The sequence below is a fragment of the Marmota monax genome, unplaced genomic scaffold (genome assembly GCF_021218885.2).
Source record: "Marmota monax isolate L192 unplaced genomic scaffold, Marmota_monax_Labrador192_F-V1.1 WCK01_AAM20220418_F8-fsc00075, whole genome shotgun sequence".
In the NCBI taxonomy this organism is placed as follows: Eukaryota; Metazoa; Chordata; class Mammalia; order Rodentia; family Sciuridae; genus Marmota; species Marmota monax.
Window position 1 is genome coordinate 682,511 of NW_026694772.1, and position 16,936 is coordinate 699,446.

The 16,936-nt window shown below is 32.8% G+C and overlaps 1 protein-coding gene across 11 annotated transcripts in view; it reads left to right on the plus strand.

Annotated features, from left to right (window-relative positions):
* The window catches only part of Dmd (dystrophin), a 2,205,817-nt gene that overhangs the window by 470,290 nt on the left and 1,718,591 nt on the right, over positions 1 to 16,936 (plus strand). For all 11 annotated transcript variants that reach the window (XM_058572890.1, XM_046425263.2, XM_046425265.2 and 8 more), the window contains exons 5-7: positions 2,080 to 2,172; positions 8,743 to 8,915; positions 15,143 to 15,261. In XM_058572890.1, the coding sequence (XP_058428873.1) occupies positions 2,080 to 2,172; positions 8,743 to 8,915; positions 15,143 to 15,261 (385 nt within the window). The remainder of the gene's footprint in view (positions 1 to 2,079; positions 2,173 to 8,742; positions 8,916 to 15,142; positions 15,262 to 16,936) is intronic.

A 16,936-nucleotide genomic window follows, 5' to 3' on the forward strand; every position in this document is an offset into this window, starting at 1 on the left:
TTGCAGTTGTAGATGGACATAATGCCTTTATTTTGTTTATTTTTATGTGGTGCTAAGGATTGAACCCACTGTGTCACACATGCTAGGCAAGCACTCTGCCACTGAGCTACAACCCCAGCCCAATGATGGCACTTTCTTGTTGGTGAATTATCAGTATATTCTGGAATCTTACATAATTAACTGTAATATCATGACCAGGATATCAACATTAATCAAACCCACCAATATTATTCATATTCCTGCTATTTTACTTGGACTTATAGGTATGCATATGTGTATGTATGAGTGTGCTCTCTTCTAAACAGTATCATCACATGTGTAAATTTGTGTATCCATGTTCAGAGTCAAGATAAAAGACTCTTCTGTCTCTACAAGGATCCCTTTTATTGCTGTTTTCTTACTACCTTTACCTAACCCACATTTCCTATCCCCATTCCCACCCTCTGAAAATTGCTACTCTTGTCTCCATTTTTATGATTTTATCTTTACAAGAACTGCTATATAACATGATGATACAGAATGCAATATTTTGAAGATTGACTTTTTTCCCCACGTAGGATAATTTCCATGATACTCACCCAAGTTTCTGCATGTATTAATAGTTTATTCCTTTTTATTTCCGAGTATTATTTAGTGGTATGGCTCTATCACAGTTTGTTTAGCTATTCATCCTTGAAGAGCATCTGGGTTATTTCCAGTTTTTGACTATTACAAATAAAGCTAGAATCATGTGTATGTTTTTGCTTAAACTTAAGTTTTCATCCCTTTAGGATAAATATTGAAGTGCACAATTCCTGTATTATATGCTAAATACATGTTCAGTTTTGTAATAAACTGCCTAATTCTTTTACAGAGTGACTGTACTATTTACATTTCTACTAGCAAATTTTGAGCAATCCAGTTCTCCATATTTTGATCAGAAATTGAAGTAGTCACTTTTATTTTAGTCTTTATAAATGTATAGCGATATCTCACTGATTATAATTTGCTTTTCCCTAATGTCTAGTAATGCCAAACATCTTTTCATGTGCTTATTTGTCTGACTCTTATATTAGACTTGACCATATCAAAATGTTAGCAGCATAAGAAGGAGAGGTGATAGTCTTTGTTTTGTGGGCCCATTGCAAAATGGAAGCAAGAGATCAAAGCTGAGAAAGCCAAAACTACTTTAAAACAATCCTCTCTTGTGGTAACTAATTCATTTCACTCATACATAATCCTCTTCTTGGAAATGGATGTTAATCTTTCTGAAGGTGATGTCCCTTCTGAACTTAAGCTTCTCTCACTAGATCCCACCTCTTAAGTTTCAATCAACTCTCAATACTATTACATTGGGGACCAATCTTCCAGCACATGAACTTTGTGTGGACATAACACATCCAAACCACAGCACAGATATTTGCCTTGAAAAATGAAACCCTACTAAATTTTGATTCACAAATTCAGTCCTGAGTTAGGAAAAGAAAATTAGTCATTAGTGCTATTGTTTGTTAAAGCTCTAATACTTTTCTAAAAACATTAAAAGCATGGTCTGAGCAAGATAGAAGGACCTATGAATAAACTTACCTTCTCTCTTTCTTTGGTCCCTCCCTCCCTTCGTCCCTCCATCTCTCCCTCTCTCCCTCCCTTCTTCTCTCCCTATCTCCCTCCTTTCTTCTCTCCCTCCCTTCCTCCCTGGCTACTTTCCTTCCTTCCAACCTTCCTTCCTTCCTTCCTCCCTCCCTTCTTTAGTTTCAATTGTATACCAGAAAGAATATCTTAAACATCTTATATGAGTTGTCACTATTTGAGACTTTATTTGGTGATATTCTGATTGGTCTTTTTAATCTTCAGTAATCTATTCACATGTTAAAAGTATTTTAACTTCCTATCTCTGCATATGTGTTTAGGGATGCTTGTTTGTTAAGGAAAGTGAATTTACAAATGCATATTTTTTTCATTTTTAGATTATTTTTTAAAAGCTGTAATGCTGCCTAGGTTCTAATAATAGCTAAATGCAATTAGCTTCACATTTTGTTTCCTTTACAAATAAGTATTTTGTTTCCTTCCTTCAAATGTTATTTTTCCTTTTCTTAATAGGTCGATTTAGTGAATATTGGAAGCACTGACATAGTAGATGGAAATCATAAACTGACTCTTGGTTTGATTTGGAATATAATCCTCCACTGGCAGGTAAAATCCTAATGATTGTTTTCTTTTTGGGTAATATGTTATACATTGCTAACCCTTTCTTTCATTTTTTTTTTACCTTTTGACCTGCAAAATAAACACACATTCCTCTAACAATAACAAGCCATCTCTATAGTGCTGCCTTTTAAACTGACACAACTCATAACATGTTAGATATTAAGAATCTGGAGATCATAAAGTAGGATCTGGTACATTTGCAGGAATATTTTCCAATTTTTATTTCACTGAGTAAAGATGAAGCAACAAAGGCAAAGTCCCAAAATAGTAAATGTTTTTTTTCCACAAATATATGTCTTATATAGTATGACTATAATTAAATGTATAGAATTTTGTAAAAAGAAAGGTATCCTTTCTAAATCACTATCAAAGTAATAAGCTTTATTCAGTATTGCATATTGTTAGTGTAAAAGTTTAGTTGGATTGGCTCTGCATGGGGCTGCACACCTGTAATCCCAGCTACTCAGGATGCTGAGGCAGAAAGATTGTAGGTTTGAGGCCAGCCTAGGCCACTTAGTGAGACCCTATCTCAAAATAGAAAGAAGGAGGGCTGGGGTTGTGGCTCAGTGGCATTGTACTCACCTAGCATGTGTGAAGCACTGGGTTCCATTCTCAGCACCACATTAAAAAAAAAAGGTATTGTATCTATCTACAAATAAAAAAAATAGAATGAAAGAAAGCTATGGACGTGGCTAAGTAGTATATTATAGCTAAATTCAATACCAGTATCCAAAAAAAAAAATGATTAGTGGGATATGAATATTTGTATGAGTATACCTGTTATATATACTTATTCACAATTTGATTTGGAAATTGCATTTTTAATCAATCACTTGAGGATAGAGTATTCTGAATATTATATTTATTCAACCTTTATAAAATAGATGAAAGATCTTTCAGTTAAGTGAAAGGAATATTTACATTTTAATCAGATCATTATAAGCTTAAATTTAAACTTTCCTACTTACATCTTAGTGGCATTGGATATAATGTCATGCATTTTGGGTACCATAGCCCCCCTCACTGTCAAAAGAGATAAAGAAGTTTGAATGTGTATGTATATATTCCTATCAATATTAAATGAGAACATATCTGTAAAACACCCAATAAAGTGCACCAATTTTATTTGAGATGTGTGATACAAGTGGCATTGATTGCTTAACATTTCCACTCATATTTTAAGAATTAAGAGGATACTTCAGATATGTCTGCCTTTATTACTCGTAGAGATTATTTGTTTTAAACTGCTCTATTGAAAAGACATTTTGTTCTATAAACTTTCCTGACCTCAGTATAAAATTCATCATGTATGAATATGGCTTCACTATGTTTCTCAGTGGCTTCTCCAACTATCTTGAAGAAGAAATAGTTTTTTCCCTTAATTAAGCAAAAATTTTAGTTTTTTTTTTTTATTTACAGTTGTACAACCATCACAGCAACCTAATTTTAGCACTTTTCCATTGCCCTAAAAAGAAATTTCTTGTCCATTTATAGTCATTCTGCACTCCTACTGCAGCTCAAGAGAACCATGCATCTATTTCTGTCTATATACTTGCCCTTTTTGACATTTCATATTAGCAGAATCATGTAACACCTGTTGTGTGTGTATGCGTGTATGTGTGTGTGTCTAGTTTCTTTCAATGTGCATATTTGAGGTCCCTCATTGAGGCACTTATTTTATTACTACTTCATTTAGTAGAGTTAATTTTTTTACTTGAAATATAGATTGGTCTTACATTATCTTTGGTCTTATGTCTGTATCAGATAGTATGTAGGCCAGAGGTTTACCTACTTAACTCTGCAGCTACACTGATCTTCTGTTGTCTTTTAGTATTCCAAACAGACTTAACTGCATTTCACAGCAATGTGAGGAGAGAGAGAGAGAGAGAGAGAGAGAGAGAGAGAGAGAATATCTATAAATGCTGACAACAGAGAATAGCTCATGAGAGCCTCACATGAGCCCAAGTTGGCTGATTTCCAGCCTTTTCCATGTAGTGGTGGTGTAAATAAAACCAGCCAGAAAATATAACCCACCTCCCACCAATTTTTTTTTCTGTTCCTTAGTACTTCTCATAATAGCTTGGCAGAGGAAGAGTATTCCTTTAATCTATAATATGTAAAATACAACAAAGCTGAAATATTCCATAAATGATATAAGACACAAAAAATCAAATTTCCTTTTTATTTATTATTAAATACAATCAATGTGAATACTACTCTATGAAATGGCTGTAAAAGTTTCTGACATATTCTCAGTTGTATTTATCTTAGGGCTTAGTAACAAATTGTTCATGGAGAGACCCCAGTTTGCAGACCACACTGAGTATCATAGATATTGGTTATGACAAAGCAAAGAGGAGAACTCAGGCATGCATAGTTCCCAAAGACTCTTTCAATTTTATTTATCCTCCAAACTCTCTCATACAATCTCATCCTTCTGTATCTCCTCATAGTCCTTTCCTATTCTATCTCAACTCACTTCAAGATAGAATTTCATAACAGTCATTTATGGTGTTTTATTAATTTGTTTGTGAGTGTTCCGTTTTGTTTGGCTTTGTTTAGGAGGATTATATTAGCATACAGAGGAAGAGCTTTTACACCCAGGACTACCAGAAGTATTTTTTTAGGCTTTTTTGTCTGAGACTGCTCTATACCCTATTATTTTCCACCTGTGTTCTGAATGACCACATTATTCTGATTGCAAGGATATAGACTCTTCTCAGACAAGGCCTACTTATCTCATCTTTCTCTTCCATTATTTTGCCTCAGTCTCTTAAAAATACTAAATGCTCTTAAAAATTGTCAAAATTTTTCATCATAACTCATTGAATTCCAAAATATGTTTTTAGTAAGATCATATGTGTGCCTTCCTAATAAATAGTAGAAGAAGCCCTTGAATCACAGCAAAGATTAAAGGACACTCTGGCCAACTTAATGTACTTTCCAGATCTATCAGATTACTAGTGTTATTAAGACACAAAATGATGTGAATCCTTTCTTCCAATGCCACATGCTATGTTATTAATAGTGCTATGGAGGACTTCTCTTCGAAGTCAGCAATGTTAACTCTATTTCCTTGTCACTGTTTTTCAAGTTTTCACTTCAAATAAAATTGTTAGCCTGAAAATTAATGCATATTTTCAGGAGTAAGTGGCTTTAAACAAAATTGACATGTAGACAATGTGTGTTTGGTATCTTTTTCTTCATTTTTCTTTCTTTTTTTTAAAGTGCAAACCATCCTTTTTAGAGTAGTAAACTAAACTCAGGCAAGCAGCTGGAAATCAAATTGTATCTTGGTAACAGTGGTATTCTATTAGAAGTTAAGTTCCCATCTTTGCTGACTAAGCCAAGGAAAGTATTTATTTCCAAAGCAAATTCACACTGATATATTTGTATTATTTATAGAACATACAATCATGAAAGAATCATGATTTTTTTGCACTGATGAAAGTCCTTTCAACTCCTTCCTACCTATGAACTTCTGTGCAAAACACTTTTCATTCTGCTCTTTTGCAGAGCTTCATACAAACTATTTGTTTCTTACAGAAGACTACTCCTACCTCTTTGCATCCTGTTCTTCCACTGCAGTGAATGCTGATCACATGATGATTTTCAGAAAGTAGATTTTGAAGTCGAATTTAGCAGGCAGCATATTTATTAAATATTCTCTTGGGACCAATACGTGGAGAAGGGCAGAGGTGGTGGGAGTAGAAAATGGAAGAGCAACAGCTATGATGCAGACCCAAGAACAATCTTATTCAACCACTCCCCATGGTGAAGTTGAAGCTAAATGACATTTCAAAGTAGTCCCAGGTTGCATGAAAATGGCTGAGTGTTTATACCACACTCTTTCATCAGTCACTAGACTTGCGTTGCCCTGGGAAGTTTGTGACCTTGTGTGACAGGACTGCAACTCAGTTAGTCTGTGATGCTATGACAGCTTGAACTATAAGACCTTCCCTTTAGGATAGCCTTCGCAATGCATCTCCATGTCCATCACACCATCTTTGCCTACTTCTTTTTAAAAATCACTGATCAACCACCTTTCAATTTTTTTCCATTAAAAAATTATTTCAGGGCTGGGGTTGTAGCTAATTGGGACAGTGCTTGCCTAGCACATGTGAGACAATAGGTTCGATTCTTAGCACTACATAAAAATAAATGAATTTTTTGTGTCCATCTATAACTAAAAAACATTTTTTAAATTATATTATGTTTGTAGCACACACATACACGCATGTATTAGTTTAAATTGATTATTTTTTCAGGGACAGTAACTCCTTAGTGTAGGAAAATTTTCTGCTTATAGCCTCACCTTATGTGCAGCTCAGTGATTTTTCTGGCAATACTTCTTTAGGTAGGAAAAAAAAATCAAATGATTATTACACATTATCCTTTAGTTTTTCTCAGAAACATTTGCACCCAAGGAGAAGTCCTGCCAATGATACTGAGACTAATAAGCTGAATTAGTGACAATGATGCTAAAAGAGTTTTGGATTTGTTTTCCTTTAATATTATGTACATAGAGGGCAGTTTGGCCAAGCATTTCACAAATGAATTTTATTTATCATTGAAGGGTGGCCTGATCAGTGAAAATCCATCACTACCACTATGCTAGTACTTGTTGATTCCAACCCTGGTTCAATACAGGACACCAAGTTCCTGTCCTACAATTGCTGTACATGTAGGTTATGAACTTTGTAATTTTAGAATACAATATGAAAATTATATATCTTATATAATTTGACCTATTTATTCACTGGGTAACTGACTAAATAAGCAGGCCAGGGAAGAATCAAGAAAAGTAGATAACCTGTCCCTAAACAATAGGTACAGCTATCAAGAGATCGTGACAAATATATTCAAACATTTCATATCATCATATTATTACCACATTAATGAAATATAATTCTAAATATTTTTTAAAGTATTTAAAAATAAGTATAGGGGGACTGGGGTTGTAAATCAGTGGTAGAGTGCTTGCCTAGAATGTGTAAGGTACTGGGTTTGATCATCAGCACCACATAAAAATAAACAAAATACAGTTATAAAAAATAAGTATAGAATATAGTATATCAAAAATTTTGCATTGAATGTTTAATAAAAAGTTGTATAAAATTGAAGATGTTAAAATATGTATTTACCCTAAAGGCATTTGTTAACTTCTACATGGATGAAAAAACAAAATGAAATGTCATATTTAGAATGAATAATAAATATTCATCATCTGATTAAATTTTGGTAGTATATATATACCTTAAACTTCCAAAAAGGAAAGCTCTTGGTGGTAAAGAATAATCATGTTTACTTATATACTTCCTTTAAATCTCTCACAAGGGACCTAAACTATATTTAAAAAGTAGCCTAGTAAATATTGCTTTCATAGAGTACATTGACAGTACATCCTATAATGAGGTGTCACTGAATTCATGAAACTTGGAAAAAATGCTTAGGATGGGTTTCTGCATTGAATTACTTAGAATGAAATTTTGAAATATAATATCCTGCTGAATATCATTTACAGATACACAAAGCCTAGGAGAGAATGAAATGTACAGAAACTAATTAATGAAAATAAAATCAAGGCCACATAGCTATAGTCTTAGGCATAAATATCACTTTAATTTATTTCATTAAATTTTGGTGATTTGATTTTTGAAATTTTTAAATATGCAAGCATTTCTGTAGTCATTTTTTATTTCAGTCAATAATTATAACTTGAATCATTATAACTTATTGTATGAACCTAGGATTTTCTTTAAAACAATTACTATATTACAACACTCTTATTTAGATGAGAAAACTGAAGCTAAAAAATGTTAAGTTTATCTTTCACAATTAATAGCAAAGGCACAATTTGAACCTATGTGCTATTTTTTTTTCATATATACGTGTGTATATATATATATATATATACATATATATATATATATATATATATACATATACTATATATAGTATATGTATACTATATATGTATACTATATAGTATATATAGTTGTAGATGGACACAATTTATTTATTTGTCTTATTGTAGTGCTAAGGATCAAACCCAGTGCCTCACACATGCTAGGCAATCACTCTACCACTGAGCCACAACCCCAGTCCCTGAACCTAGGTCTTATAAAAAGTGTTTTATTACCCACTGTCCTATCCTTCCTATCAAAAAGAAAAAAAATCACTGATTGATCTTAAGTTATTGGCTAAAAATGCATCTAATATTTTAAGTCTAATTTAACGATAAGTCTTTTTTCTGCCCTTGAAAGCTAGAAGATCAGCAATTCTACAAACAGTAGATTCATAGTTAAATAAGGGAGAACCCATAAGTAACAATAAGCATATTGAACAAATGATAAGGTATAAGCACCACCCATTCAGAACAGATTTCTAACCAATTTTAGTAGATTCAGTCTCCGTAAAATCTATTACTTTTCATTAATATTTAGCCCTAAAATTCCCATGATTTTTCACAAGACAGAGGGCTTTCTTATTAAAGTTTGCAGAGTTTTTATTCAAGGAATGCATTTTCTTATAAATATCTCTTTACACATGTAGGTCAAAAATGTAATGAAAAATATCATGGCTGGATTGCAACAAACAAACAGTGAAAAGATTCTCCTGAGCTGGGTCCGACAATCAACTCGTAATTATCCACAGGTTAATGTCATCAACTTCACCACTAGCTGGTCTGATGGCCTTGCTTTGAATGCTCTCATCCATAGTCATAGGTAAGGATACTACTGAGTTGTTTCATAATTTTGTAAGTACTCATTTGGATGATGATGATATATTTTACTTCAGGTTGGTTCCAGATCATTTCCTACCATGTCACATGTAACATATGTTGATAATACTGATCTAACCATTCATTAGAATGTACTGATGGAATATATTTTTCCTACTTTTCATATAATATATCATTTTGTTGTTGAAATATCAAATTCCTGGAGCATGAAATTGGTTATGGTGTGGGGAGAAGATAAACATTTAAAATTTGGACTCTGAGAACAAACAGGTTGTATTCTAACTTTATTGAGAATGATATTGTTCTCTTGTACAAATAATATATTGGTATGAGCCTAAACTATATAACTAAAAATGGTTCCAAAGTTCATGTTAGTGGTTGTAGTAAAATTTATCAGTATCATCAGATAAATAATGTACAGAGAGAAACATTTGTCTCATGAGATATAGGTTTTATAGCAAATACCATGATGCCCTGTATATTTTATTCTAGTTCAGGGTTAAAAGAGGCTCTGAGCATCTTAGCAACCAAGGCAAAGAGCAGAACACAGTTAATTCTATGACTCAATGCTTAGAATATCAAAAGAAACAATTTCTCTGGAGCTACAAAGAAATTGCTATAAAGTATGGCTGAGTTCTGTGGATCCTCATAGAAAGAACTCAGTATAATACAGAGAAACAAACATCATTATTTATGTTCCATACAATATTGTATTTCCTAAGTTCACTAAAACTATCTGACTATCTTGTATAATGAAGTTCAGTAAATGACTTAATAAGAGCTCAAGAAAAAGCAAAACAATTAAAAACTAACATTTATATATAACATGTAATATGCAATATATAATACATTTATATACACTATATATAGTGTTATGTCATATATACTATACCATATATCTATATATTATATTTACTCTAAGGGAATTCTACTTTGATTGTATTATTACCTATCCCTTCTACTCCAGCCAGAGTCAATTACATTGCCAAATTACCTGTATTTGAAATGCCGTTGGATTGCATCTTCCCTAATTTTCAATAAAGTTGTTTTTTGTCACTTTGATTTTTTTTTTCTGTCAAGTCTACTGTTTTCCTATGCCAATCTTGCTTCTAGAGAAGCTCAGAATATAAATTGTCTTCATGGTAAAACTCAACCCAAGGGCAAACACACTCTAAATAAGCATTTTTGTTAGGTGTCATGCTCCAGCTGGGTTTAATTAACCCCATCCAGACTGGGTTTCCAGGTGAATGACTCAGCAACCTGATTTTAGAAAGAAGGCTGCCTGGCACCCAATCAGCATGTTAAGCATTGTTAACACATTGTTTTTCCTAAGTACAGCAAAAGAAAGATTTTCCACAGCTTCAATATAGTCAGGTGAGAAGGGATAGAGATATTCATTCTGCATCATAAGCCGGTGCTCATTTATGCAGCCACATGTTTCACACGAAGGGCCTGAAAAAATATTGATCTTGCTCTTCATGTACACATTTGCAGATGAACAAAAATATTGAGGATCAGGTTATGCAGTCCTTGTTGGCTCTTTAACATTTTCTTTTCAAGTGGAAGACTTAAATCTTGCAAGCATGTTCACAGACTACATTTGTTAATGTTCTGTTTTATGATTTCTGAATATATTTCTAGGTAACACAGTAAATAGATCCAGATGGCCCTGTCCCTGACCCACTCTTTCTCCTTCAAAATATCCTTATTCATATATGCTCCCCTGTTCTAGTGAATCATCAGTAACTATTACTTTATACATTAGGTGGTTAGTTTTCAAGAGGTTCCTTACAATTGTTAATGCTCTTTCATGAATCATCTGTGTCATTGTTTTTGACAGTTGTTCATATTGTTTATGTAAAAAAAATGTGGAACTTTGTGTTCCAAGGTGATTGTCATTGATACACTAAGGAAAGTCATAAGGTGTCCTGATTTCAATAATTGAGTGACTAAGCTATATAGAACAAAGGCATGAGCTTAATATAGAACATAAAGATTAACAAAGGGCCTTGGAAATTAAAAGTTTTGTTTTAAAGCACAAAGTCCACTACAGTGCAGTTGAAAGGAAACCAGATTCTATTTTTACAGGAAAGCCCAATGATAAATGATTAGAAAATATGTAAAAAATATGTAAATTTGCAATGACTTTAAAATTGCAGTTATCTTGCTAATTCTTTTTTTATTATAACAGAAGAGAACAAAAACAAAACCAAAAACAAAAACAGACATTAGAGCTGGGGGAAAAGGAAAAAATAAATCAGAGTTGTTTTCATGACCCCAAACCTACCCCATTACATTGCTGTCCTGAGATGCAGTTTTGTCCAGCTAGTTCTAATTTTTTATTCTAATAGTTGTAATAACAATATGTATTATATATGTTTATTCTTGATAAATTGATTTCTGACAGTATGTGTATTTGCTCTTTTTTAAACATTTTTTTAGTTGTTTATAGAACTTTATTTTTTATTTTTTTATATGTGGTGCTGAGAATTGAACCCAGTGCCTCACACATGCTAGGCAAGCGCTCCACCACTGAGCTACAACCCCAGCCCCTGTATTTTTTCTTTAATAGTGAGCCCACAGATATTGCTTCTCATTCCCATCTATTTGCTAATTTTATTACTTATATTATAATCATTTTGTTCCCATAAATTTTAACTTTGACATTAAATGATATGATAGTTCTTTTTTTAAAAAAAAAAATTCATCAAGTTTAGAAAAGAACTACTGATTATGTAATATTAAGGATGAGGAAATCATAACACTACTTTCTCTTTTTTCCTCCATCTCTCATTTTGTTTATATTATTATTCTTGCATCTATGATATTTTTAACATGTATATCTATTCTATAAAGATAGGTCTTTTTGTCTTGAATTGACAAATTGAAAACATATTACTGTTACATAAATAAAATTAACCGTAGGACAAAGTAAAAGAATCTGTGGTTTTAAAATAATTGTTGTTTTATAGATACTGCTCTAAGTAAACTATTCCTTCTATTACTGAGACATCAACATTCCAATTACCCCATTTCACAGATTAGGAAACTGAGGTACAGAGAGGTTACATGATTTACCTAAGAGAATTTTTCTATTATGTGGCAGATCTGGTTTTGGTTCTACACTGTTTCAGTTACAGTGCTAGCTTCCTTAAAAACTTGGTGTCCTTTGTTACATGTTCTTATTTATGAATTATGCTCTATGTTAGCATACAAAGCTAGGTGGGTTTCTTCTACAGTTGGTTAGTTTTGCAATTGTTATGCATGTGAAAAGCATAGCTATTTAATATATTGATTTTTAATTAATTTTAATGATTGAAAATAGATTCATTTTTTAATGTTGATACTGAACTCAAAGACCATTTCAGTAAAATCCTTCTTTAAATGAGAACACTGAAACTTAAATACATTTCATGAGTTACATAAAATAAACCACCATACACAGGAGGTCTGTTAGTAGCCAAGGTGAAGTTAAAGGAAAGGAGGGGAAAGGGTTAGAATGGGAAGCATTTCTACTTATTCCCATCATGCTCATTTAAATCTTGTTTACTGTACATGAGAGAACTAGTTTTCCATATGTTCCCACCATATTCTATTCCACTCCCAACCATCTAGAGACAAAGAAATAAAGTAGGCAGAGGTTGCATAATGAAGTTGAAACTCCTCCAAATAGTTAAGAATTTTTTATTTCTCATATTTTTCCCATCAGTAGAGGCACTTCCCAAATATATAAATATTTTAGGTTTCAAAAGATTGTTAGCTGTTTAGGGTAACTAGGTGTAAATGAGGATGGGGATTAGATTTCATTGGGTTTCTTGTAACTGTACAAAATACTGATGTATTAATGAGGTAGGAACTACTTATAAGGAAATGAGAAATAAATTTGTACCTTTGTTTCGAATTGTGCTCCAAACATAACTAATAAGGCACCTTGTAACTTCTTCCTTTGTATAACATGAATTCTTTAATTTTTGTTTTAGTTGTTGATGAATCTTTATTTTATTCATTTATTTATATGCAGCGCTGAGAATCGAACCCAATACCTCACACATGTGAGGAAAGCGCTTACCACTTAGCCACAACCCCAGCCCCACATGAGTTCTTAACTAGGAGTCCATTAACAGATTCAAATGGCCTAATATTATATGTAATTTTATTTGCAATATAGATAGGTTATTTGTCCATATAAAAGTTTCATAGCTCTCATCAGAATCTCACAGGTGTGTAGGATCAGAAAAGGTGAAGAATCACTCTGTAACAATTTTCTATGTTTTTGGGATAAAGTGTAATTTGTTAATAGCCAAGGTTTCATGCCCAGTCTTCCCAGCACCCCTTCCTAATCATACCTCTTCCCACTTGATACTTGGCCTATGAGTTCTTGATTACCTAATTCCGTATTTTCCTTCTCTAATAACTTTGATTTTCTAATATTCACACAACTTCAAACTCTATTTGATTCTCAAATACTTTTTTTAACCCAAACCTAAGACAACATTTAAGACTCTTTTAAGCCTTGAACAACTTAATTGCCCTCCACATATTTTTAGAAAACCTTATTATCTGTATTTATTCACATGTAGATTTTAACTGATTATAGTATATGTATTTTTGTCATTAGATTTAAAATCTTTATAAGTTAACATCTGCCTCTTATATTCCCTTGTGTTTTCTCCATTATCAAAAAAATGGCATAAATATAGTGTGTGGTCATCCATTCTCTCATATAGTTGACAAATATTTTTGAGCCACTACTACATATCAAGGAGGGATTTTAGTAGTGAAAAGAATTGGCAAAAATATTCTACATTTTACCTTCTCATGGAGGAGACAGATAAAATGATTAACTTAATTAAATGATATGGTAAGCATTAGTAACTGCTAATCAGAACCATATAAAGCAGTTAAAAAGACAAGTAAATGGGTATGTGTAAGTTTGATTTGGGGCATGAATTTTTAGATAGGGAGTAGCAAAGTAGGGCTCACCAATGTTGTGATTTTTGAGTAAAGACCCAAAAGACATAGAAGAATGACTGATGAGGATTTCTGAAGAACATAATTCCAGGCAAATATAGGAAGGATTTAGGCAAGAAATAAAGGCAGGGAGTTATCTTCTGAAGAGCCAGACCAAATTGGGCTTTGTCTGACATTTTACTTCTCCTATGGTAGGGATTTGAGAAGAAGTATATGATAAAACATATTTTAACATATAACTATGGAAATTATCATGAAAATAGAATATCAAGATCAAAGATGGGAGAGAAAGGACCAGTCAGAAACCTCTTGCAATAAAATGGTAGTTTGGACTAGCATTATGGTAGTGGTGATAGTGAGAAATACTCAGATTCTAGGTATATTTTGAAACAAGAGTTGTGTGGTAATGACAGATTTATCAAAAATGACTATAAACACTGGGCATGGCCAGATGCAGTGGCTCATGCCTGTAATTCCAGTGACTCAGGAGGCTGAAGTAGGAAGATGACAAGTTTAAAGCCAGCCTCAGCAATTTAGCAAGGCCCTGTCTCTAAATAAAATGTAAAAATGGCTAGGGGTGGGGCTCAGTAGTTTGGTACCCATGGATTCAATGCAGTACCAAAAAAAAGTACCAAAAAAAAAAAAAGGACTATAAGGGTTTTCCTCTTAGCAACTTCATGTTTGAACTTGTGTTAATTGAGGGAGGGAGAACTGTTAGAGAAATAAATGGACTTTAAGGATTGTGATGGGGACAAATAGCAAAAGCTCAGTTTGGGACCCATGAGGTTTGTAAGTGGGGATACTGAGTAGACAATTGAATCTGAAGTGGAATTCAGGAAGACATTCAGTATAGGGTTATAAAATTGAGAGTTACTTATAAGTGTTAAGTATTCAAATCTGTAAAATTAGATGAGATTAATATAATTTTGTTAGATAAAATACAAAAATTATTTTCTTCAGGAACTTCTTATCTCAATTTTATTTTGGGATAATTAAAAAACAAAAATTATATACATATATACATATATATGTATTTAAGGCCTATAATGTCAGGATTTGGAATTAAAATTGTGACATGTTTAAATGAAAAATGTTATTGAGGGATAATAGAAGAATAGTAATGAATTCTTAAAGACTGTGGTCACAGGTTGTGAATGAGAATTCAGAATTGAAGTGAATCTTATGGAACAGTCTAGATTGATTTGTATCTGTATTTTTCTGTGTATGTATGTGTTTCAGGCCAGACCTGTTTGATTGGAACAGTGTGGTTTGCCAGCAGTCTGCCACACAAAGACTGGAACATGCATTCAACATCGCCAAACATCAGTTAGGCATAGAGAAACTACTTGATCCTGAAGGTTGGTTCATTTGTAGACTACCATTGTTTTTGGCATTATAGTTTTTTGGTATTATATTTTAATAACTTTTTTATATCAAACTTGACATTTTCACATTCTAAGAACAAAATAGAAAACCATGTACCTTATATTTTCCCATATTGAAGGTATATTTAAAATGTTCTGTCAACTGGCACTATATTATGAATTGCCTGACTTTGTTTTAGTTCTCAAAATGCTAATATGTAAAAAAATGAAGTATAAAATTTCATGGAAAAATAAAACAAAAGCTGTTAAAATGTATATGCTTCATGGATGGAGCATACTGCATTTGGAGTACATTGACTCCAAATAATTATAAAAAGTTAATGTTTTGCTTATTCTACCAAGAGACTTGATAGACTAATGAGCTATAATTAATTAGCTACTCTTGCCAATTTCATTCATATACTCTATAAAAGGCAACATGGTTTACTATTTAAGTCTGTAAATCTATTCCTGGCAACACTTCTCTTATAATTCCTAACTCTGGGGAGGTCCTCCATTTGATATTTATTCATTTTATGCTTCTTAGTTGATAGGCAGCACTGTATTTATATTTTTTCTTATATTATCCTTAAATGGCCTGAATCATTATCTCTGGTACTATACAGTAATATCTTTGAGACACATGGATTAGAGGGATAATGACATCCTGATCTCTGCTCTTGTAGCTGTGAGACACGTTTTTAGTTTGCCAATTTCTTTGAAATTACAATATGTCCCCACTTTGCGGAGGCTTTTCCACACTCTAAAATTAGAAGTTTGAGACACAGAGTCAATGGGGCTGATATTTGGGTAGAAGCTGTGATATAATAGAATCTGATAATGAAAATATTTTTGGGATATTGAATCAATTCTAATCCAGAAAAATCATTAAAAGTGGTGGTGCTACTTTCCATCAGGAAAAGCTGAAAAATGACTCAGAAAAGAACCATCTTTTGTCAAATATTTTATCAACCACAGTCTAGTTGCAATGTTGCAGACCCAGAAACCTGATTGCCTCTTCTCACCTAGCAGATGCGTATCAGGAAAGGCGGGAGTTAACTGTAAAGAAGCTCAAAAAGTAATAAACAAATCAGGAGGGAAATTATTTTATATCAGCTAGTTATCACAAGAAGACTACTCATTCCTAATGGACTAATATACTGATTTCCCCAACTTAAGATGATCAACTTAAAAAGTTTTCAACTCAAAATGGTGTAAAAGCAACATGTGTTTACTAGAGACTGTACCTTGAAATTTGTATTTTGATCTTTTCCCGAGCTAGTGACATAGAGTATGATCTTCTCTTGTGATGCTGGGGATCCGTGAGCCCAAGCTCCAGTCAGCAACATGATAATGAGAGGAAATAGCCCACACTCTCCAGCGTATTGCGATACTAAGTGAGAATGTTTAGTTGGTTAGGTATAGTAAAGACATTTCATTTTTGTGTTGTGAGTGTTGTTAGGTTTATTTGAGCATAATCCCATTGTAAGTTTAGGAACATCTATAATTGCTCTTAATAAGCAAATGTACTTGGAAATCAAATTATAACCAATCGTGAGTTTGTGAAGTTAAGTTCAGAAATGTTTCTGCTCCTTTGAATAATGCATGACTGAGCAGAGACTCCTATAACTCCTTTTTCTTGCTTCTGTGAATGATTAACAACACTTAT